Source organism: Nelusetta ayraudi, unplaced genomic scaffold, assembly GCF_046127955.1.
Source record: "Nelusetta ayraudi isolate G7.1 ecotype Tasmania unplaced genomic scaffold, CSIRO-AGI_Nayr_v1 ptg000060l, whole genome shotgun sequence".
NCBI classification, from domain to species: domain Eukaryota; kingdom Metazoa; phylum Chordata; class Actinopteri; order Tetraodontiformes; family Monacanthidae; genus Nelusetta; species Nelusetta ayraudi.
Genome location: NW_027466110.1, coordinates 8176497 through 8200107, shown reverse-complemented (window position 1 = coordinate 8200107; position 23611 = coordinate 8176497). Strand labels below are relative to the sequence as shown.

Genomic DNA, 23611 nt, shown 5'->3' with positions numbered 1-23611 from the left:
GCAAACATCTGTGACTTCCACCTCCATCCTGGCGCCGCCTCCCTCGCTCCCCGCCCTCTGCCGCCCAGCGTTCACGCCTCCCTTCACCCATTGGCAAACGGCTCCCGGGGGAGGGACGACTGATTGACACGTTCTGCGCTGCCATGGTGAGCGCACGCACACACACACACACACACACACACACACACACACACACACACACACACACGCACGCACGAGCAAAACGTATACATACGCACACTGGATGACTGGCAGGCGCGGCACAGCTCGACAGCTGGCACACTTCCTGTCACGCCGCTTGATTGACAGGTGACGGGACCTTCAGCCCTCTTGCAGCCTGTGCGGTTTAATTGGAAACCAGCGGTAAACGTGCGTCGCCTGATTTGAGAGCTTGAACTTTCAACGTTCAAGTCGTCGTCGAAAGCGCCTGGCAACCCGTCTGCAAACACTCTGAACGGGAGTCAGCGACACACAACAGAAAGCAAACTGAGGGCTGGCAGCAGCGTCACTGCCTGCTCCGATCGGCTGGATCCTCTACATTTACAATCACACATAATAGATTAGCATATTTCCATTTGCTCTAGTGGTCCACGTCCCTCCTCCTCCTCTTTCACTGACAGCTAGACATGCATGCTTGTGCACACACACACACACACACACACACACACGCACTGAGGAACAGGAACAGCTTGGGGAACCATACCATCATCTCATGTTAATTATGTTTGTGCAGCATTAAGGATTGTTGTCAGCGTTGTAGTTGTGTGTCTTTGCACAAGAGGAGCGTCCACACGACTGCAGCAGGAGTTGTGAAACCTATGAATGCATGCGGGGGGGGGGGGGGAAACACGCAAAAAAAACAAAACAAAACACAGAAAGGTCGAAGACCAACAACCGGTCACATGATCGCACAGAACCAGCAGGTGCCACCCCGACACACACACACACACACACACACACACACACACACACACATACACACATACACACACACACACACACACTAGGATTGAAATGCGAGGGAGACAGCCGCACGCCAACTGTACCACAACCATCTGAGTGTGTGACCAATCACGTTGTATCAGCGCATGAATATTCATAACAGTATAGACACTCTCTCTAGCTGTCTCTCTCTCGCTCACACACACACACACGCACACACACACACACACACACTCTCACACATCAGTGACAGGCAGGTGGCAGTAGATCAGATGACGGGACCAGCTGTCCACTTTAAAGGGCATCGTAAGAAGACATTTAGATCCTGACTTTCTAATCTGGGTTAATTGGCTGAATGAAAGATTAAAGTTGCTCCTTTATACATCAACGCATCTGTCGAGGCTGATGATGTTTTTTTTCATAAAAGACGGACCAAACTTAAAGCAAAAGTCAATGAACGGCGGGTATGGGATTCATGGCTTCAAACGCGTGAACCCCCCGCGGGCGGCGCCCCTGCAGCCGCAGACCTCAGAGTGAGTGGAGCCTCGCAGCAACTCTCCTCCGCACCATTAGGCCAAATCAAAGCTGGCCTCGGATGAATGGGGCAAATCAGCAGCTCGGCCCAGACTGAACCGTGCTGAATAGCCCCCCAATTTGCCTTTTCAGTCCGCCACCATTACATGCAATCAAATGCAGATAGGACACTGGAGTTAGACAGAGCCGAGCCGATCCGAGCCGAGCCAAGCCGAGCCGAGCCAGTTGGAGGGGAGAAGTGGGAGGAGGAAGAGGAAGAGGAGGAGGAAATGGAAGAAAAAAGGGGCGATGCAAAGGTTCCCGGGGAGTGGGAGCTGGTGGAAGAGATCCCGGCGGCTCATCAAGACCCCTCTCGTGGCGATGAGAGAGGGGCTGCAGAGGTACGCTCTGATAAATCCCCGTATTAGACGCCTTCTCCAGGCACTCGGGGGAATTAGCGCTCAGATGAAAGGGTGGAAGGGAGGAGTAGGGGTGGACAGATTGCCGGATTTGCCAGGAGACACTCGCGGGCACGTTGCGTCGTCTGTCGGCGCAATTACCCTGGGCCGGCGGTGAGGCAAAAGACAAATGTGCAAACAAAGGGGGCGGAGACTGGGGCGTAACCCTGGCCGATGCCCAAAAACACTTCACGACAGTGGAAGAGTGAGGTGGGATGGAGGGATGGAGGAGGAGGGGGAGGAAAAGAACGAATGTGGAAAAGAGAAGCAGCAGGAGCCAACAGGAAGTGATGACGCTGATGCTGAATAAGTCGGGTGTGTGAATGCAGTGTATGTGTGTGTGTGTGTGTGTGTGTGTGTGTGCGTGTGTGTGTGCGTGTCCCTCTCTTTCTTATTTATTAACAGTTGTCTCAGTCGTTAGTTGAACGTGGCAGCTGTCAACACAGAATCTCGTCTCGTTGACGAGGATGCTGGAATATTATGAAGTTTGACCAGAGTGTGATTCCCCCCCACCCCCCTTCACATTACCGAAAGGAATGAATTAGGGCAAATAACAACAAAGCAGGAGGAGAAAAAACAACATTTGGCTTTCAGATGTGGTGGAAATTGAAGTTCATGTTGATTATATTGTGAACGATATGCAAAGCGCATGTCTTTGGCCACGTTTCCCCTCTTATCTGTAACTTACACAATACACAAGCACATACATGTTCATCGACATTATTACACGCTCATAAAAATATGATGCGTTCACATTCTTAACTTCCTGTTAAAGCCGTATTCTGACATTATGAAATTACGGCTCGCAGGGGCCTCCAGAAAAAAAAACAAAACAAACAAAAAAAACCCTCCAATGTCACGGCTGCTTGAGTAAAACGAGCAACACAAGAGTGGGAGAGAGGTCAAGAAAATAAATAAATGACATAAGTGGAGACTTTGAAAGAGCGCTGGAGCGAGTCAAACACAATTAGGACGCGTCGGCATAATGGCCTCGTGTTTGACTTAAATAGCAGATAATCGCCGCAGATAAAAATCTGAGGCGGGAATGTGGGAGTGTTTTTGTGTCCGCGCCGCGGTTCACACATGCTCTTTGTGGGTGCACTCTGAAAGGCCGCGCCTGTAGTTCTGCAACTACAAACTGCAGGAAGTGTTTTTCCGCAGATCCCTTATCTATATAATGGTCATGTGAAATCCAATTTCTGAAAACACGCCGCAAAAAAGGTGAAAAAAAAGAGAAAAAGTTATTAGCCGGGAATTAAGGTGGAGGCCACAAATTGTTCGTCGGAACACTTTGGCCCATTCATTTCAGTCTGAGGCCCATTCACACCGGCAGATATAGTGTTACGGTTAATCACATGAAATAGTTCAAACAGATAATTTTCCACACCTCTTAAGGAAATTGGGGCAGCGCTGCTGAGAGCTCGCTTTGTGCGCCTGTGAGTGCGTGATAGTGTTTTATGAGCCGGGGATAAAAAAAAAAAAAAGGAGTGCAGTGTTCACGTTTGGGAGGTTCGTGGTCACGTGGAGCCGTGAAGACTCAGAGTTTCTGAGAAAATATATAGGATTTCACACTTTAGATGGTATAGTGTGGGATAGGATATGTCACACTGGTTGCCATGACGATCCACAGGACAAACTGCTGGGTATTGACTTGTCCAGACAACCCCAGACATCTTTTCTTTTGCTTTAAAGTGGGATTAAAACATTTGTATCCCTCTGTTCACTGCCAAAAATGGTTGTTGTTACAAAATGAAACTTATTTTTAATTAAAATCATTCAAGATTGCAGGCCCTGAAAAAAAAAAGGATGTGAGAAAATATTACGAATGAAACTACTTTTAATTAAGATTATTTGAGAGTTTAAGCCTGAAAAAAATGTAAATGCAAATATTCTTTTTTTTTGCAAATTGAACTACTTTTAATTAAGATTTTTGAGATTTTAAGCATGGAAAAGGGGATTTTTTTTTTTTAAAGTGTGTTTTTTCACCAAACAGCTTTGTGGAGCCCAAACAGTTTCAGTTTTCATACAAGCATCAAATCAAAATGATTCTATTCCTTTTGCTGAACAACAGCTCCTCAGAAACAAAGTGAGGGTTCGTTCACCTGAGGAGGCCGAAGCCGATCTTCTTGCTCTTCTTCTCCGTCTCCTCGGGCTCCTCTGCTTTCTTCTTCTCCTTCTCTTTTCCTTTCCCCTTGTTCTTCTCCTTCTTCTTGGTTTTGGTCTTCTTCTTCTTGTCCTTTTTGCCCTTCTCCTCCGTCCGATCCCCGGCGCCCTGGCGGGACGAGTTGCTTGCCGGTGTGTCCCGGCCGGAACTCAGGTCCGAGGCGTCGTCTGCGAGGCGAGAGGACATTGGAGAAGAAAAAGAGTGAGGCGGGAAGATGGCAGCTTTGTGGATACGTTGTGCAAGAGAGTCAAACTCACAAACGCTTTCAAGAGGTCCTTCATGAATCATCAGACAAACTAATAAACCATAACTAATAAACAAACTATTTAACTTTAATTCCAGACGTTAACAGTCAACACAGCACACAAGTTGTCCAAACACATGCATGTTTCAGAACTTCACCAGAAATGAAGCAGGAAGTAATGTGAACAAGAGTCAAAGAGACAGAGAATTGATTCAGCACCTTGGCCGTCAGGATGTTTTCCAGGAGGAGAGGGGAAAACAGCCGGCGTGCCTGCGAGCAGTGTTCTCTGTCAATTAGCGGCGGCTCTGGTCGGCCGTTCGCAGGGACGGTGACAGACGCCGCTGCCGCCCTGTGTGGCGATGTTGACGCGCCATATTAGCCCCATCCTGTGTGAGGGCGCCTCTCTCCAGCAGGCCGACTCATTAGGCCGGCGCTGACTGATAAGAGTTTGCTGCCTAATAACACGGCTGGGAATTGAGCTGCACCTTCCGGCGAGGTGGCGACCGCCGGCGCTCAGCTCCTGAACAAATATTTGAAGGTGGAGGAGGTGTGGATGACCTGTCCAGTGGCAGCGAGTGGAAGACGACACCGCTGCTTTTCTTGGCACGTGCTGACACTTGAAGCTCTGCTGTTGCCTTTCCTTGGAAATAAACCGCTGGTCTTTCCCAGGTGTTTTTGGAATTATTAACGTGTTCATTTTCTGACAGTTGTGCATTTCTTTCATCAATGACTTGCCTTAAAATGAGGGGAAAAAAATACACCTTAAACTTCTAGGGGTGGGTGAATTTGCACTAAATGACATACATTTAGGGATAAGCCCTTTATGATGTCATTAAGGCGCACTCCCGGCCAGACGTTGGTTCCGTGTGGCAGCTACTACGATGTTTAGATTTTAGATTTTTGGAGTTTAGATTTATTCAACTTGTAGGTTTACTTGCATAAAATGAGTCAGTACAACATAAAGAATTTGGGGTTTCAACGTGTCGACAGCGTAACACAGTCCTCCGAAGTTACACACGCAACAATTCATCAAACACACACTCAGCCAACCACAGCCAATCACAGTCTTGGTCCCTCACCGTCGTCATCCTCCGGCGGTCCGTCGTACGACTTGTCGATGGCGGCCCTGAAGCTCTCGTTGCAGCCCCGCCCTCGGACCATGTTCTGGCGGGGGCGGTGGAAGGGCAGGAAGTCGTTGCCCCTGTTGACCTCAGCCATGGCGGTCTGCAGGCTCTCCAGCGAGCTGGACTTCTTCAGGCCCAGCGTCGGTCCCAGTTCCACCGGAGCTGCCGGAGCCGCGGCTGCTGCTGCTGCTGCTGGAGCGGGTGGATAAACAGTAAGTCAGCGTTGACAGACAGTAACAGTGCATTTCCACAGTCCACGTCTGTTTTCTGAATCAAGACTCTAGATGTTTTTAGCTGCGTGCAGAAAAAGGATCACAGGTTCATAAAGGAGGCAGACATTGATTCAGACCCTGAACTGAAAAGAAAACCCCGAACAAACCAAAAACAAATGGCTGATTGATTTGCAAACAGATTGCAAATCAAAGTACATGCAAACATTGCAACTGTTTCTTTCAGTGAATGTGAAGCCAATTGTGCTGCACGCAACGGGCTCATGAAAGCACTTCAACAACCATTAGTAGAAACAAGTGTTCAGACTCGGCTCCGAGTCCGATCCATTAAACAGGATCACTGCTCTCTGTTTCTTGGCTCTTGGTTCTCTAACAACGCGCCGCCGTGGCGACGGCGACGCCGCTGAACCTTGGAGAAAAGCCACCGTGCCAGGAGGGAAGAAAAGGTCTGGGAGCTCTGTGATGGATGCAGCAACCGCTCCACTATTCCCTGCACTCCATCCATCATCACCAGCACTCGGCGAGAGATATTAGCTTGAGACGAAGGGGTAGGAGCAGACGGAATGATGGAAGGACGGCCACGGCTGACGAGAGGGAGGGAAGGAGGAGGAGAGCGGTGGAGGAGGAGGAAAGAGGAGGAAGGAAGAGGAAGGAGTAGGAAGAGGGATAGGGAGGAGGAATAGGAAAGATGAGGAGGAGGAAGAGAAGGAGGAAGTGGGATGAGGAGGAGGAAGGGTGAGTTTTCCTTTTCAAAAAAAAAAAAAGATTGGGAGTCTGTTTTAGCTGGAGCACGCCATGATGTTCTACACCACCTGGGAAGGATGGTGCTAAGCGGTCAAAGCGGTGGAGGAGCCGCAGAACTTGCTGTCATCCAGAGCAGGAGACAGTAGGAGTGACAGGAAGAGAGCAAATTAAGTTTCCTCCGGGGGAGAGAGAGCGAGCGTGGTGGTGGCAGAGAAAAATGGGGGAGAGCGGAGGGAGGCCGGGCTCGCTGCCAGCTCAAAGTACTAGAAATCCCTGCACACACACACACACACACACACACACACACACACACACACACACACACACACACACACACACACTGATACACACGCTTGAGATTCCTCGCTGGCTCTGGCATGTCGATATGATGCCGCTGTGATTCATGATGGCCGGACCTGCATCACTTTAGCTAATGATTCCCTACACACACCACTGCTCCAAAATATGTGTGTGTGTATGTGTGTGTGTGTGTGTGTGTGTGTCTTTCTTTTTCTAAAAGCAGTGAAGATGAAAGGCCTGATGTGTCTTCCACATCTCTTTAAAGAGCCATTAACCACACACACTCTCTCTCTCACGCGCGCACACACACACACACACACACACACACACACACACACACACACACACACACACAGACCAAGTGTATGTACATGCATAATGCAAGTGGGCCGCAGCGAGGACAAGAGATGAACGAGGAGCTGCGACATGGGAGAGACCACGTCGTAAACAGGTCACATGACCTCCTGACGCTGCTCTGATTGGTCTGTTTTTTTGATTAGTCCTGACTGAAACAGCAAGAGATGGTTGAGGAGTTTAAATACAGGCTGATGCTTTTGTTTTGTTTTTTGTTTCTTTGTCTCAGACAACTTTGCAATTGAAAGATAAACATTCATCTTTCATTGTGGGGTGCACAGGTTTTATTGTTGGACAACACTGAATAAAGTTGTTAACCGTCTGAGGTTTTGGCACTGGTGAGAGTTTATCTTTCCTTTCTTTTTTAGTTTGTTGTTTGTTTGTTTGTTCTGATTGTTCAATTTCATGATCCAGTTTGAGAGGGACATAGTCATTTTCAGGCTTCTGCTTAAAAACCCAGAGGACTGTGGCTTTTCATTTTTGTTTTAAATTTCTGCCAGTAACACAATTGAACCATAGCCAGTGAACTCAACGAGGACGCCGCAGGATTTCTGATGTATTATTCACTTTATTCCCTTCATTCAGCCTCTAATCGCCTCGCCGACTGCCAACAACACTCCGAAAAAAAAAACATTATAAATAAATAAAATAAGCTAATCCGACGTCGGACGCTACGCTACATTAGTCATCCCAAACAGGCCGAGACGCGTCCACCAGTTGTGCACGTCAGTGGGGACAGCCATTGGGCCTATAGGATCCATGCCTGCCTGTAATGTCCCTCCTCAGAAGCCAGGGGTCAAGGGTCAAACTACAGCAGAGAACTGGGACACAAACTGCAGCTACAGACGTGTGTGTGTGTGTGTGTGTGTGTTTGCTGCGGTGCCCCGGGGAAAGGGTTGCGAGTGCACGATCGGCCGGCACGCACTCACTCACTCACGCACGCGCGAGCGCAGAGAATTTTTGCTGCGTGCGGCGGGATTTGTGTCGCAAACGTAATTACCGCTGTCCAACTGCACGATGATAGAATTAAGCTGCTTTTAAAAAGAGAGTCGAGGGTGGGGGGGGCAGGGAGGGGGAAGGAGGGTGGTCGGTGGGAGGGGGGCGAGGGGGGGGGGCTGGGGGAGGGGAGAGTGGATGACAAGAAAGACATTAGTGACACAGTGGTCTGGCGGAGACGATATGAAAGTGGCAGCTTGGCAGGGAGACACAGGAGAAACTGCACACGAGGACACAAAGAGACACCGAGGCTGGACGGGAAAAAGAGGCGGCGGGATGAGAGCGACGGAGAGAGAGATGGAGCAGCAGAGAGGAAGGGGGGAGAAAATATCAATTAAAAAAAGACAGAAAAAAAAACAAATAATAGAGGAGGAAAAACAGAAGCAAACATGAAGGCGGAGAGACTTCCGGGCCGTCCCGGGACGGTTCTGCTGGCAGGACGGTGGAGGGTTGCCTTCAAAGTCAAAAAAAAATAAAATAAAATAAAATAAAAAAACGGCAGCGAGCAGAGCAGCTGAGCCCGTTTCGACTCTCTCTCTTTCCAGGAGGGAGAGAGAGAGAGGGAGAGGGAGAGAGAGGGAGAGAGAGAGTCTGGCTCTCTTCCTACAGGTCATCGTTAGAACGCACAAGAACCCGTTTTCTGTCTGGTGTTTCTTTCCCCAGATGCAGACGCTGTGAAAAGTTTTCTGTCGCGAAAAAGAGCCGCAACACAGCCGTTACTGTGGACGACGTCTCTGCGCAGAATAGAATAGAACAGCTTTCATTGTCCTCGCACTACAAGTAATGACAACAAAATTGCGCTTTGAGCGATGTTGCACCCCATTTAAAAAGAAAAGAACAGAAGGAGAAAATATGTACGACACAGTCAGTTAAAAACAATGACAGTGTGCCAGGTTTGTACAGGGTTTCCACTATAATGTCTATTTCTAAGGTCTGTGTGTGTGTGTGTGTGTGTGTGTGTGTGTGTGTGTGTGTGTGTGTGTGTGTGTGTGAGTGTGATTCATTAATTGATTCCAGGGTGTGTTTGCACGTGGTGTGCTGCAGTGGGGCGCAGAGACGCATGTTACACTCCTGAAATGTAAAAAAGACAAAACAACCCCACCAGAGCCGTGCAAAGCTTTTTGTAAAAAGCTTTTTGTAAAAAGCTTTTTGTAAAAAGCTTTTTCGATCCGTCAGACGGAGTGGAGTCTGATTCATCGTCACACACGGAACTGGACGTTTCTCATCGCAACTGAAGGCCGGCGCCGCAATTAGCAGCGACAGGCTCGTCACACACACACACACACACACACACACACACACACACACACACACACACACACACACACACACACACACACACACACACCGAGCACTCCGTCACAACGGATTCATCTCACCGACTGAAACTAATAAGTCTGAGGCAGAAACTAATGGATTTACCCTCTCTCTCTCTCTCTCCCCTCCCTCCCTCGCTCGCCCAGGCTTCATATGATACCCGACGTTCCGAACGCCGTCCTTCATCAGCTGCGCCCTGATCGTGGTGATGAATCGTCGGCTCGGCGAGGAACGACGGCGCCGCAACGTCTCCCGATTGCTGCTCACCTTTATTGGCTCGCCGCCAGAGACGGCGGTGAGGGGTCAAAGGGCAATGGTTATACAGAGCGGGGGTGGGAGGGGACGGGCTCTTAATGTAACGGGAAAAGGGAGGAAGAGGAGGAGTGGGGGGGTTGAGTGCTAAATAAGACAGACGGCCTCCTTGTTGCGCGGCGTGACGAGGAAGAGGAGGGAAAAAAAAAGATGTTTTCAATGTGACAGACGCAGAAAAGTCTGAGAGCCACCAGGCAGAGTTGGTGGGGGGAGGGTAGGGAGGGAGGGAAGGGGATCGGGGGAGGGTTGGGGGGGGGCAGTGGGCAGTGGAAACGGAGGGAGGGATGAAAGATGAGAGAGAAGCCGAGAGACAATCACACTCTCTGAAGACGGAGAGAGACGGCCGGAGCCAAAGTACAACTTTCCACCAGGGAGACGCTGAGACAATGGAGCGCAGCAGTACACCCCCACCCTCCCCCCCACCCCTATAGTGTCACGCTGCTCCTTACACACACACTCACACACACACACACAAACACAGTCCACATTCTGAGGGATGCTGCTTGTCCTAATCTTCTTCGCCTGCTTGTCAGCCACTAAGCCTGAATGGCGTTGGCAGCAATGAGGAAGAGAGGGAGGTGGGGAGAGAGGGATGGAGAGAGGGATGGAGAGAGGGATGGAGAGAGGGAGGGAGCAGGGCTCAGAGCCGGACGAGGCTGAAAAAAAAAAAAACTAAAGAAATAAAAACTCAAGTGAAAGAGGCAAAGTGCTGCAGAGATATTAAAATGCCCCCAAAACAATGAATGAAGTGTCTCCATGCAGAACATGGAGGAGGAGAAACAGCTCCTCAGAATGAAAGCCTTGTTACTCTCCACTTCTTTCAAACTGGACCTGTGCGGTCACTCTTGAGTGCACTTTGGAGAAAATAATAACAATAATAATTTCCACTTGTTTTCTGCCAAGTCCTTTAAGTGCCTTTATGTCCGGTTATAATCCCCCACTTTACTGTATATTCTTTATGGATATACCACCCACACACCCCCACCCACACACAGTAACCAACAGACACACATACAAGGACTGTTCCCCCCCAACCTCTGATGCAAACATGGCTGCAGCCGTTTGCAGCGTCCAATCAGCAGCGAGTTTGACGGCACCGCCGCCGCTGGCTGCCTTTACAATTGCAGAGAAGAAAGGTTAATGACAGGTTTTTTCCCCTCTGGCCGTGATTATGATCCTGTGTGATGCCGTTCCCGTCAACGCCTCTCCGACCATCTGAAAACTATTTGGAACTAATCTTAAAGCACCTCTTGTGTTACTGTAACCGTTGCAAACGCCAAATCTGCTTTTTTTTTTTTCTTCCCCTCTGGCAGCGGTGAGCATGTTTTATTTCTCCGTCTGCCAGCGGCGGGCGCTCAAACAGAGGCCCGACTGACCACAAAGCCCAGCAGGAGCAGCACGTGCACACACACGCAAGTGCACTGGCAGGAATGCAAAGGCTCTGGTTTTCTACTTTAGCATTAACGCGTATGCGGGGCAGGGCTGCAGTGTTTACGTCATTTCTTGTATTTTTTGTTTTGTTTTCTTTTTAATTTAGGGGATTTCAGATTTGGTGCCCGGCTGAAACCTCTGCTGCAAACACTAAACAAAAGACTTTGTAAATCTGCCTCCCAATTCCATCCATCCCTTTGCATCCCAGTCTGGGCGAAAAGGCTAATTCAATATATGATAATTCTCAGAGGCTCCCGCTATCTGAGTTTCCACACTGTTATAGAGACTTTCCATTACCCAGTCAGAGCCACAGTGGTCTGGGTGTCTGTGAGGGTTCTGCTGCCCGGTGGTTTCTCAGGGTGTGGAGGGAACGAGGCGGGAAATAAAAAAAATAAAATAAAAAAACCAACAAAAAAGCAGCGTTCCAAGAACTGATTGTCTTTAAACTGCTCACTCGCCAGGATTCCACCAGAGTCGCCACTCTTTGCTTAAGACCGCGCAGCTGTCTGAAGTCTCAGCGCTCGCTGGCTTCTTGGAAGAATTTCAGCTATAAAAAATACATTAGAGCAAAAGAAAAGTGGGTTGGGAGGAAACAAGGGGGGAAAAAAAAAGAAGAAGAAAGAAGAAGTTCCGTGCTTGCCAAGCAAACGCTCTCAAACGACTCTCTGGGCGACGTGGCATTGTAAAACAGGAGACACGCTGACGGGCTGCAGGTACACGGGGAATGTGTAAATAGGCTTTAGCAAAATGGGAAAACAGGATTCAGCGCCACAGGAGAGCAGGAGCAGCGGCGAGCACGGCCGAGGGTTCTGCTCAAATCAGGCAAAAAAAAGAAAAAAAAAAAAAGAAAAACGAAAGAAAGCTCGGCAAAAGAACACACAAAAGGTCTCGAAATTTGGTGCACGCTTGCCAACGGTCCGAGACTCCAAGTCAATAAAAAAGGCGAAAACAAAATAAAACCATAATCATTTTTTTTTCTTCTGCTATGAACTGCGTGTGATCAAATCCAGAGCTGAGACAGAGGAGCAATAAAGGAGAGAAAACCCAAGACGATAGATGGATGGATGGACGGACGGACGGACGGACGCGCCAGATTCGTCTGATGTTGACTTCCTGTTTAGTAATTAGCGAGCACAAACTCCGACACCTCCTTCATGTGGATCTCTCATGTTTGCCAATTAAAGAAGACGCGCTGGAAGCGGAAACAGATCACAGGACAACAAATAACAATACTAATAATAATTAATGGTGTTGGGGTCTTGTTTTAGGCTCACTAATTATTCATTTACCATCCAGCAAACACGAGAGTGTAAAATGTCTTTACTGTCGCTTCAAGCAAACGGAAACATCACATGTCTGTTATGAGGAAAACATGTGACTGAGGCCACAGTCCCCGCCGACAAGTTGTATTTTTTTTCCAATACATATTCATTAAATCTCATTTCCTGTGTAAAACGCTCCCTCGCCTCCGTTCTCATGTCACATCATATACTGTATATATATATGTATGTATATATATATATATATATGTGTGTGTGTGTGTGAGAGAGAGAGAGAGAAAGAAAGAGAGAGAGAGAAAGAGAGAGAAAGAATGAGAGAGAGAGAGAGAGAGAGAGAGAGAGAGAGAGAAAGAATGAGAGCGAGAGAGAGAGAGAGAAAGAGAGAGAGAGAGAGAGAGAGACAGAAAGAATGAGAGAGAGAGAGAGAGAGAAAGAAAGAGAGAGAGAGAAAGAGAGAGAAAGAATGAGAGCGAGAGAGAGAGAAAGAATGAGAGCGAGAGAGAGAGAGAGAAAGAGAGAGAGAGAGAGAGAGAGAGAGAGAGGAAGGGAGAGAGTGAGCGATGTAATGTGGTAGAGAGGAAAGTCACTTGGGTCCCAGAGTTCCAGCCTCGCTCGAATCATTGACAGCCGCCCACTCTTCCTCACCTTGCTCGACTGCTCCACGACAAGGAACTAAATGTCTTGAATGCAGAAGGTGGACAGGACAGGACTGATTGACAGCGGCAAAAAAATAAAAGTAAATAAAAAAAAACCTTAATCAAAAAAAAAAGAGCACATACACATGCAGTGACAAGAAGCAAAGTGCTCTCAAGAGGCAGCAGAGAAAGTGAGGCCAGACTTCAAGGCGACGCCGAGGAGAAAAGTTTGACACTAAATCTGAAACAATATAAGTTCAGGCTAACAGGAGGGATTCACAAGTGGTCGTTTACTGCCTGCTCCTTCTATCCTCGCCTGAAAAAAAAAGGACACACCAAAAAATAATCCATCAATCAAACAGCTTCAGACAAGCTGCACTTGATGGAGGGCTAAAACGCTGACGATGCGTTTCTGCCGTCCGCCATCGGCGAGCTTGTTTAACTCAACACGTTTTATCTTCTGTTGATCCTCCAACGTCGCTGAGGTTTGCGGTGGAATTTCTATTTCAAGCTTCCACTCTTTCCATTTGTACGTCTGTGAAGCCTCTCAGTCGTCCACATCATCGCACTTTTGACAGTTACGTTTTTTTTTTGTTGGTAACTTGAAGAAGTTTTCATTCCAAAACTGAAGAAGAGAGTCTCACGTATTCAAGCACCACAGGGGAGCAGAAAGTGTGGACCCACCTTCTGGAAAAGATTCCCTATTTCCAGTATCATGCCCACTGTGTTTCCTGCCAAAGGCCCAAATGGTTTACACAGTGAACTTAGCCCTGTGTTTAGAGCCTCCCACAGACCATCCACATGTTTGCCAGGGAACCGAGACGAGCGAGCGAGACGTTTATCAGGCGCAGGCTTCAGCAGAACTCCACTCACCTGCAGGGCTTCCAGCGAGGGAGGCCACGTTGCTCTCGTCGGCCACTGGAAGAGAAAAGAAGACAGACGTTAAATCACGTTTTTTAAATTTCTTTCTTTTTTTTTTTCCACAGTGATCAGCAGATCACCCCCCCCCCCACACACACACCCCCCACCCCAACACCAACACCAGCACCACCAGCACTACCAGCACTACCAGCGGCAGCAGCCATGTCAAGTCAGATCCACTGCCTCTGAAGTCATTTCCTCTCTCCTCCTCTCACTCACCTCATCCATCACACAGCCGATGAATATCCCCCCCCGCCCTCACTCTCCCTGGGCTACTTTCCCCTAACCCTTCCCGACCTCTGACCTCCTGGCCCTGCGGCCTCCCCATCCATCCCAACCCTCCCCTCCGCCGCCAGTATTTTCACTTTTCCTTGAGTTACACTGATATCATCCAGCGGCGGCTCCTCCCCCTTCCGCCTCTTTTGATCGCCGCTCTCTCCATCACGGCCGATCATCAATCCCCCCCCAACCTTGTCTCCTCCTTTTTGCTTTTCTTTCATTTTTCTCCCTCCTGCAAAATTTCTCCGACGAGTAACATATGGACTGGTAGCAGTGAAACGTGCGAAGCACGCTCACGCACACACACACACATACACACACGCACACACACACACCGCAAAAACCAAACAATGTCATGGCTTCTCCTTGAAAATAGTCTCCTAATGAAAACCAAGCCTGCAGCGTAACTCTAGCTCTCTCTTTGTGGGCACGCACGTGTGCATGTGTGTGTGTGTGTGTGTGTGTGTGTGTGTGTGTGTGTGTAAGACAACCGGCAGACGGCAGACAGTGAGAAAGTTTCTCTCCCATTTTGCAAAAGTAGCCGCAGATGTTTGTCTTTCACCTGACAAACGGTGTCGGGCTGAAAGACACAACGGCGAGGACGGTTTTGAAAAAAGATCGTCAGCGGCTGTGTTTCTCCGTGTAGCAGCCATATGTTATTTGTCCTAATTAGGCAGTGGGCAGCCTCATCTCTGTTTATCAGCCAAATCAGACGCATGAGACGGACTTTCAAACTGCCAGCGCAACATCTATTTTCAGTCCAGACCTTCTGGCCACTATAATTAGATTTTAAAGATTATTTTTCTTCTTTTTTCTTTTTTTTTACTTCTCTTTTTATGTGGCATGCAAAGACAGATCCTGATTTGAACAAAGCAAATTAAAGTCACGCTGGATGGACCACAGCAGTGGAAGACTGGCGCTGGGGAGACGGTCACCTTGCAGACTGTGGAGAGCAGATCCTGCCAACCGTCTGGAGCCTGAAGCCACACTGTGTATTTTTTAACTCTGACCTGAGCACATGGTTTGATTTTTTTTTTTTTTTTTTTTTGGGAGACACAAATCTGATCTGATCACTGGAAAAAGCAGAGACTTGATATCTTGTCAGATTTCCAGTCTGCAGCCTGCAACATTTTGCAAGCGACCAGTAATTAAATTAAGTGCACGTCGAGATGGTAGAGCTGCCTTAACTCGATACCTGCCTGACTGGCTGATAGCGTTTAATGGATACTACAAGATGCTTTGAAATATTAGGTCTCCAATTTCTGTGTGGTTTCATCAAGGTAAGGAAAGTTGAGGAGTTGGTATTTGATTGATAATTCCAACTTAAAATACAAATAGTTGGAGTTAGAAACCTTTTACTCTGAAGCCTTCATCACTCAAGTTTTAATAGTTCCAGGAACTTTAGGTCCTGTGCTTTGCCAAACAAACTCTTAAAGCTCCCAAACGATCGCAGTGGCTGGGGAAAAGAAGTCGCAGCAACTGCTTGCTGTGCTCTTTCTCTCTCTCTTTTTTTTTTTTCCACCAGTACTCAGGAACCGTCTGCACCTTCTCAGCTGTTCTTTGCTTGTGATGTGCCAGCAGGATGCTCTGCTCAACCTTCCAGACAGAGGCCGTGCTGGGAAAACGGGCCAAAGGGCAGAGGGGGATTGGGGAGGATTTGGGGGCTTGTCTGAGGAGATAACATCCCTCGCTACAGACGGAAGGTCCTCCCCTGCACACCGTCTGAGGACACGCAAACATCTCAATCTCAGAGGTTGGCGTGTCCCACTACTGCACTGCACCTGATACACTGCCTTGACATTGGCTGCATTCTGGTTTTGCAAGAAAAAAAGTAAAATAAAATGGTTGTGATGTTTGTGCATCTTAGAATGTGAAAAGTGCACAGACGCAGGCTGTTATTTATTCTGAAGAGGTGACGTCTGAACGCTCTCTCTCTTCTCCTGGCACTGGACACCAGCACCACGGCGGCTGAGCGCGATGACATTTGAAACAATAGGCCTCCGTCAGACGGCGCCACCCCCGTCCAACGCAAAAACACACACACGCATGTCCACCGCTTTGACTTTTTACCGGTGAAATATCACCGGACCTCGACATCGTGCTATCGGCAATCAGGCGGCAGGTGACAGGGTTGATGGCGGGAGGCGGAGCCTGTTCGGCTGCAGCCGGAGCCTTTTGTCCAAGCGTCAAGACTTGTCAGTTTAAAAAGGGACCAGAGGCGCGTTGCCTGGATGATTTACCTCTTCCAACGGTGTCTGCGCCATGAAGATAGCATTCTTTACTAAACAATTAAAGATGCAGCAGTCAAGCTGGTCGAGCGTTATGTTTGGAATATTATCACAATCAGCTTTTCATGCAAACGACCAGGGAAAAACAAATTAACGTGTGAGCGCGTTAGAGCGACTTTATAAGCGGTTGCGTGTGCATGTGAGAGGGCGTTAGCGTGTGAATGCGTCGCTGCTGCAGCAGCCGAGCGTCGGTTGGCCGCGAGGCCACGTGCGCATGCAGCCGTTGTGCCATGCTGTGCCGTTCCGTGCCGTTCCGTGCGGTTCCGTGCTCAGAGGAAGTGAAATGTCCCCACCAGTGGGCTGCTGGTTCTGAGCCGTACCCAGGTCCATGCTCTTGGAGGCCTTGACGTGCTGGAACTGCCGCTGGCTCTGGTTGTGGTTGTGGGGGGGGCACTGGGGCTGAGCCGGGCTGGAGGTGCGAGAGTTCTCCCTGGAACATTCAGACACGGCACTGTGATTTTTCTCGAACCTTGATTTATTTGATCTTTTTTTAATTTTTTTATCTTCACCATCTTTATTGTAAAGATGAGTAAAAAAAAAAAAAAATACTGGTCTCAAATAAATCATTTTGCTATTAACACATATTAAAAGTTTCCACAGTTCCGTACCAGTACAATAGAAAAGCAAGGGCAAAATGAGAGAGACACCAATAATCCAGTAGTAGTGGAAACAAGTTTTGGAACCAGACTACAGACACGAGTACAAGAGTTTAGTTTTGTGATTTTGTCTTATTACAGCTAAAGCTAAAGAAAGCCGCCTGAATGTGATGTTAGAAAAAAGCCTCCACCAGCACCCACCTGTCCTGCAAGTAGGAGTGCAGGGAGGAGTTGTGGAGGTCCGAGCCACGCCGGTACAGCTCGCCGTCCTCCACCTCGTCCATGTGAGAACTCCCATTGGTCACTGAGAAGCAGCGAGAGAAAACAATAATATCATATTAAAAACAAAAAACATGAGTAAACCTTCTGGAGCTGCTTTGAAACTTTGAAACGTGTATCTATTGCCAGTGATTCTGTTTGGTCCAGCAGCGTCCTGGACTTACTTTGAACAACACAAACAAACAAGCCATGGCTAATCAGGCCTTCTATCATAGATCATAGAGGCAGCAGCTAGCAGGCTGGGATGCAGCAGCCACAGTCATTATCAGAGCAGCGCTGCACCCACGTTACAATAGTGCAAGTGCGAGTGCAGCGGCAGGACGGGGACGAGTGGAGGTCCGAGGTGCTGATCCTGCTGCTGCCTCGTCCTCTTTACTGGTGGGACGGAGAGGGAAGGAACACATTGATCGCAGCGACTCGCATTATTCTTGAAAAACAAAACAAGCCAGGCGAAACAAGCCGGCCGTTGTTAAAAGACGGCACTGCGGCTTTGATGTCGGTTGAGCCAGAGGGAAAAAAATAAACTCTGTACACCGAGATGAGCACACGTGACAATAATAAGAAAAAAATGAGGGGGGGGTGTAACTTTTGGATCAGTATGAGCCAAAAGTTCAACAAAGAGCAACACATACTGCCAGTTGAGTTCATCAGCAACCAAACTACAAACTAAACTTGCCAAAGTAGCCAATCGGAAGCAATTTAGAAAACACATCTTACACTTTGGGGGAAAAAAAACCTTCAATATTTCAGTGGCTAAGAACCAAACGTGAGCTGCTGAAGCGGAATCAATGTTAATCTTTTCAGCAGCGACTCGACTGGACTAGGCTAGTTGCTTTCCTGCATATCTTCTTTTCTTACGGCTTTTATTGGCACCTTGCGACAGTTACATTCTAACCCCCCCCCCCCCCCACCCCCCCCCGCACCCCGACTGTGAAGAATCCGATTGGTTTCGGCTTTCCGAGACACGTCTGAAAATGCAGATTAGAGCTTGGCAGGACGGATGCGGTGCTGCTCATCCAGCATTTAGACCAACCCCACCAATAAAAGTGGAGCAACTAACTAGCGCGTGCTGCGTCGCTTTTTTTTCTTCCCTTGGAGTTGGTTTACTTTTCCATAGATTTGTGTTTATTCAGAACAATTATTTTTGACACGAGTTAGAAGAGGTGAGCGTGGATGTAAACTCACAGGAGAGCTGCGCTCACAAAAAGAGAAAAAAAGTTTTTGAAGCGACGACTCCAGCGGGAGAGAGAGAGAGAGACAAAAGAAAGATGGCAAGATGGAGAAAAGCGATAAGCTGAGAGAAAACAAAAAGAGGATGAGAGCAGCTCAGCAGCTTTCCTGCATCTACAGATTTCTTTTTTTTTTTTTTCTTCCACTGCAGATGCAGCTCACAGATGCGACTGCGTGTGCTTGATAAACGACTCTTTGACAACTTGACGCACGGACGCACAATCCGCCCGAGCACCATTTACATGCAGTCATCACTTCTCGCAGCCCGCCGCTGTCACCGCGACACACGCCGGGAATATCGCACGCCGCTGCAGCGGGGAGGAGGGGACGCAGCGTCCTCTCATCTCTCTACAGTCTCACTAATCACCTGCTTTTTTGTTTTGTTTTTTCTCAGGGTGGCTCTCGTGGAATCTGATATTTTGACTGTCATTTATCTCCTCGGCTGTTTTCCTCCCCAAACTTCCTCCTTCTCTTCACCCTCCTGCCAGCACCTTAATCAGCCGAACTGTCAGAAACTCATTCTTCATTCACCTCTCCTACACACAGACACACAACCTTTGAAGTGAAAAAAAAAACAAAAAAAAACGCAAAGACTCGGTGGGTGCATGCAAGCGTCCGCTTTTCCTTCTTCTTATCTTTGTTTTCCCTGCAGTTATGAGTCGTTGTTCAGTGCCTGTGGGCCATTCATGTAGCTTTTATTTCCCTCTCAGCTCCAAACGTCTGCATCCAGCAATAAAGGTCGATGACAAACATCTGCACATTTTTATTATATAATAAATCATTCATGTATTTGCATGTTTGTTAAGATGATAAATCATTAATGTGTGAAAATGTCCCTGTGAATTGAAAATAATCTCCCAATTATAAGACACGGTGCGCTAAATGACTAGAAACCAGCCCTGTGTGATGTCATAAAAGGATAATGGCAATTCTGCCAGGTGTTTGCAAAACATGTGGAAGGCCCAACCGAGTGAATTTTACACCTGGTCAACAGATTAATTCTCTGCAAAAGCAACGGGTGAATTCCCAGTGAACGGAAAAGAAAAAAAATAAATAAAATGGGAAAAGAAAGTCATAATGGGAGCAAGAATATAAAGGGAAATAAATAAATAAATAAACAACACATCTGCATAAATACATATGTAGAGAATCATTAAACTCAATTTATTCTTCTGAAGAGCAACACCTCAGTGCAAGGACAAGAAAGGACTCATTTCATTTGGACTTCAATGCCAACTAAAATGGATTTGGTGGTGGTGGTGGGGGGGGCGTTCATTAGGGGAGCAGCATCCTCACGTGCACACGCACGCGCGCTGCCGCCGCTGCCGCTGTGTGCGAGTGACACCATTGGGGCGCCGCACAGCGAAAAAGTGTGTTCAAGTGTTCAAGGTCAGAGGTGTTTACCAGGTCGAGGACAAACACACAAAATCAACAGCGCCGCACGGGCCAGCAATCCCTGAACTAACACACTCAGCTGCAGACAAGCAGGCGGGCAAACACACACACACACACACACACACACACACACACACACACACACACACACACACACACAGAGGGACAGATATCAGTAGACAAGCACGCACACCACACTGGCAGCAGAGGAGCAGGAGTGAGCCACTTAGTCAGAAAATGGGAAACAACACACAAAGAAGTAACACCTCGCACGCACGCACACACACACACACACACTTTGCAGCTAAAACAAAGAGCTAACAAACAAGCGGAACAACCTTGAGGGACATTAAAGAGAAGAAGTGCGGGTGAAGGCAGAGCGGCTCTAATTACAGCTGTGCGGGAGATGTTTCCTTCCTGACGCTCCGACCCCAATGCCGGAGACGTTGTTTACTTTCCATAATTACGAAACGCAGCTCTTCCATAGGCACTTTTTTTTTCTAAATTATGTGACCGGCCGCCTATTTTTGATGCCGTTTTTTCTTTTTCTTTTTTTTTTTTAAACAAGATAATAATAATCAGCGGCAGCGACAACGAGCGAAGAGGACTTGTGAAGTGTGAAGTGAAGCCGTGGTTGTGCACGTGTGTGTGCGTGTGTGGGTGTGCCAGAAGGTAACAAGTAAAAATTCCCCTCCATCCCTTTGAGGGGAAACTGTGCTTAAGCCTTGGCGAAAGTATCGGGGTTGCACATCAAGCACTAACGGTCCAAATGGTCCAATTAGCCGGAGGCTGTATGGCGACATTCGTCCAAAAGCCAATAAGCAACGGCCGCAAATGGGCCATTTTCCCCACTATTAGGAAATAATGCTCAGCGCAGATTCCATAGATTATAGTTATAACCCTATGGATTTTCAATGAGCATTAAAACCAGCAGAACCGGGCCCTAAGGTCACATGTTAACGGGGTGATTAGAAAACAGGGAATGATTTAAATGTCGGGAGAAAAAATATAGGTACATTCCACTTTAAGCACTGTTTGAAAACTAAAACACATGGCCGAGGAACTGACTTTTATTTTGAAACAAGCATGCTGTCCCCTTTGTATAAACTGTGTTCTCTGCCTGGCGACCCGAGGAGGAGGAGGAGGAGGAGGAGGAGGAAGAGGAAGAGGAGGCACAGACAATTTATCTACGGTCAAGAGACAGTCGAGAGAAGCAGGAGAGAAACACAAACAGCCTGGAAAGAAAAACTTCCACCCACCGTTAAAGGAGAGACTGTTGTTGACTCCCGGCAGGCCAGAGGAGCCGTCGAAGGAGCGGTTCGGCGACACGCCGTCCTGAAAGAGGCGGGGAAAGAATTTAAATCAACACTCTGGAGATTTGTTGAAGTCATGTTTTGTCACAATGTACAAACATTTGACTGAATTGAAAAAAAAAAAAAAAAAAGTCAAGCCGTCACTTTAAACCCATTTGGTCGTTTTTTATTGCTGTGTCTAGGACATAGTCGCTGTTGGAGCGACGGCCAGAGGAGAGGAGAGGAACTCTGTCAGCGTCTGGTAAAACACAATAGATTTCAATGAGACAGAGGAGGAAAAAAAGAAAGAAGTGAAAGCGGAGGAGATTCAAGGTGAGAGAGGGAGGCCTGTTTCCCATGGCCCGCTGCCTGCTTGTATGTGTGTGTGTCTCGGTGACAGCCACACTGACACCTCGGCCCTCCGGGGACGGCCCCCCCTCAGGGGGCCCCGTAATAGTCCAACAAAGCAGCCGTTCTCGGAGCCGCCGCCAGGCTTTGTGCACATTGTATTCCTGCAGGAATTCAATTTGCATGCATTTGTCATCAAGGAAAGAAAGAGGGGGGAAAAAGACCGTACACAGTCATTAACACGCGTTTAGACAAGCACATATGCTACTTTGGCTTATTGGTCTGTTACTCTGCGCGTCGCCTCCGTCTCCTCGCCGTCACTCCACAGGAGGTTTTGTGTAATAAATTGTTTTCTTGTTCCTGACCCCCGGCGCCCCGTCCTGCCGCTCACGCCTCATTCATCAGAGCCGCGTGGAGCCCCTCCCTCACCTGGCTCTGCTCCACCACGTGACCCACTATTGTGTGGTGTCGCTAACAACAAATCAATCAAGATTTCAGATTAAGGCCCCTTCCGCAATCAGTGCTTCAAACAGAAGCGTTGCTCCTGCGGAAACAATCAGGAGAGAAGCCATTTGACATTATTAGGACGAGTACAGGGGTGGAAAAAAGTTTTTGGACACCTCATGTATTTGTGCTGTGCTCTGTTGCGCTAAGAGTCAGTCCTAAGTCATCAAGTGCAGTTTACTGTCTATCTATCTATCTATCTATCTATCTATCTATCTATCTATCTATCTATCTATCCATCTATCTATCCATCTATCTATCTATCTATCTAGCTATCTATCTCTATCTATCTATCTATCTATCTATCTCTATCTATCTATCTATCTATCTATCTATCTATCTATCTATCTATCTATCTATCTATCCATCTATCTATCTATCTATCTATCTATCCATCTATCTATCTATCTATCTATCTCTATCTATCTATCTATCTATCTATCTATCTAGCTATCTATCTCTATCTATCTATCTATCTATCTATCTATCTATCTAGTTATCAAGCTATCTATCGTTCGTTCGACTGCAATGAGTTTGTCTTAATAGAGTTGCCGTACGTGAAGTCGTCTGCAGTCGCCCCTGGACAGATCTCGCAGCCTTAATGACGATAATTGACATGCACATGTGCATTTAGTGTATGTGTATGTATGTGCCTACATTCACGCTACAGTCGTAAATATATTTTTTCAGTGAAAGTTCCCAAAACGACGACCGTGTCGCTGCTGGTGAAGCAGCTCGATGTAGCCTGCAGCTAGAAAGGCCAGCAGCAATTCACCTACCTGCAAAGAGCCAGCAGCTCTGAAAGGGAATGGAGGACGAGGACAGTCGGACGAATTGATTGAGAGAAGGAGGTGGAGCGTGAGAGAGAGAGAGAGAGAGAGAGAGATCAGAGACGGGAGAAAATAAAATGGCAGAGTGGTCCACTTGTGTGAGGTTAAAAGCATCGATGGCGAAGGCCGAGGGAGGCTTTTAAGGAGCGCTCTTGTATCCAGCTGCCTTTGTTTTTCTGTTTTTTTTTCCTCCCGTGCACCGCGAGGACGCAGGAGGGGAAACGCGGAAGCAACTCTCTCTCTGTCTCTCTTTGAAGTCGCTCGGAGCGACGACCTGAATCCTGCAGGAAACCAAACGCACCGCTGAAAATGCATCCGTGTGCGTGCTGTGACGCAAGGCTAGTTAATAAAGTTAGTTAAACCTGATGCTGCTCAAGGAAGACTGAGACACTTTTCATGATGGGAGGATGCATTTCTCATATTGTGGCAGGCAGCGGGTTAAAACAACAGCCGACAGCAGCTGAGCTTTATATTCTGATACAACTGTGTTTTCATCTGTCCATTGTTGTTTTGTTTGTCTCATCGAGTGTGATGCTCACTGCTGACCTTCACATCTATGGTGACGTTTGCCTCGGATGGCCAAAGTATCAAAAATTGTATTTTGT

The 23611-nt window shown here is 47.8% G+C and overlaps 1 protein-coding gene across 14 annotated transcripts in view; it reads right to left on the bottom strand.

The window, feature by feature from the left end:
- LOC142897632 (partitioning defective 3 homolog B-like) overlaps window positions 1-23611 on the bottom strand; it is a 213101-nt gene that overhangs the window by 60657 nt on the left and 128833 nt on the right. For 13 of the 14 annotated variants that reach the window (XM_076040092.1, XM_076040099.1, XM_076040089.1 and 10 more), the window contains 6 exons: window positions 21292-21367; window positions 17330-17432; window positions 16826-16962; window positions 13918-13962; window positions 5401-5631; window positions 4016-4244 (listed from right to left, as the gene is read on the bottom strand). In XM_076040092.1, the coding sequence (XP_075896207.1) occupies window positions 4016-4244; window positions 5401-5631; window positions 13918-13962; window positions 16826-16962; window positions 17330-17432; window positions 21292-21367 (821 nt within the window). The remainder of the gene's footprint in view (window positions 1-4015; window positions 4245-5400; window positions 5632-13917; window positions 13963-16825; window positions 16963-17329; window positions 17433-21291; window positions 21368-23611) is intronic. The other variant, XM_076040098.1, reaches the window with a different exon arrangement.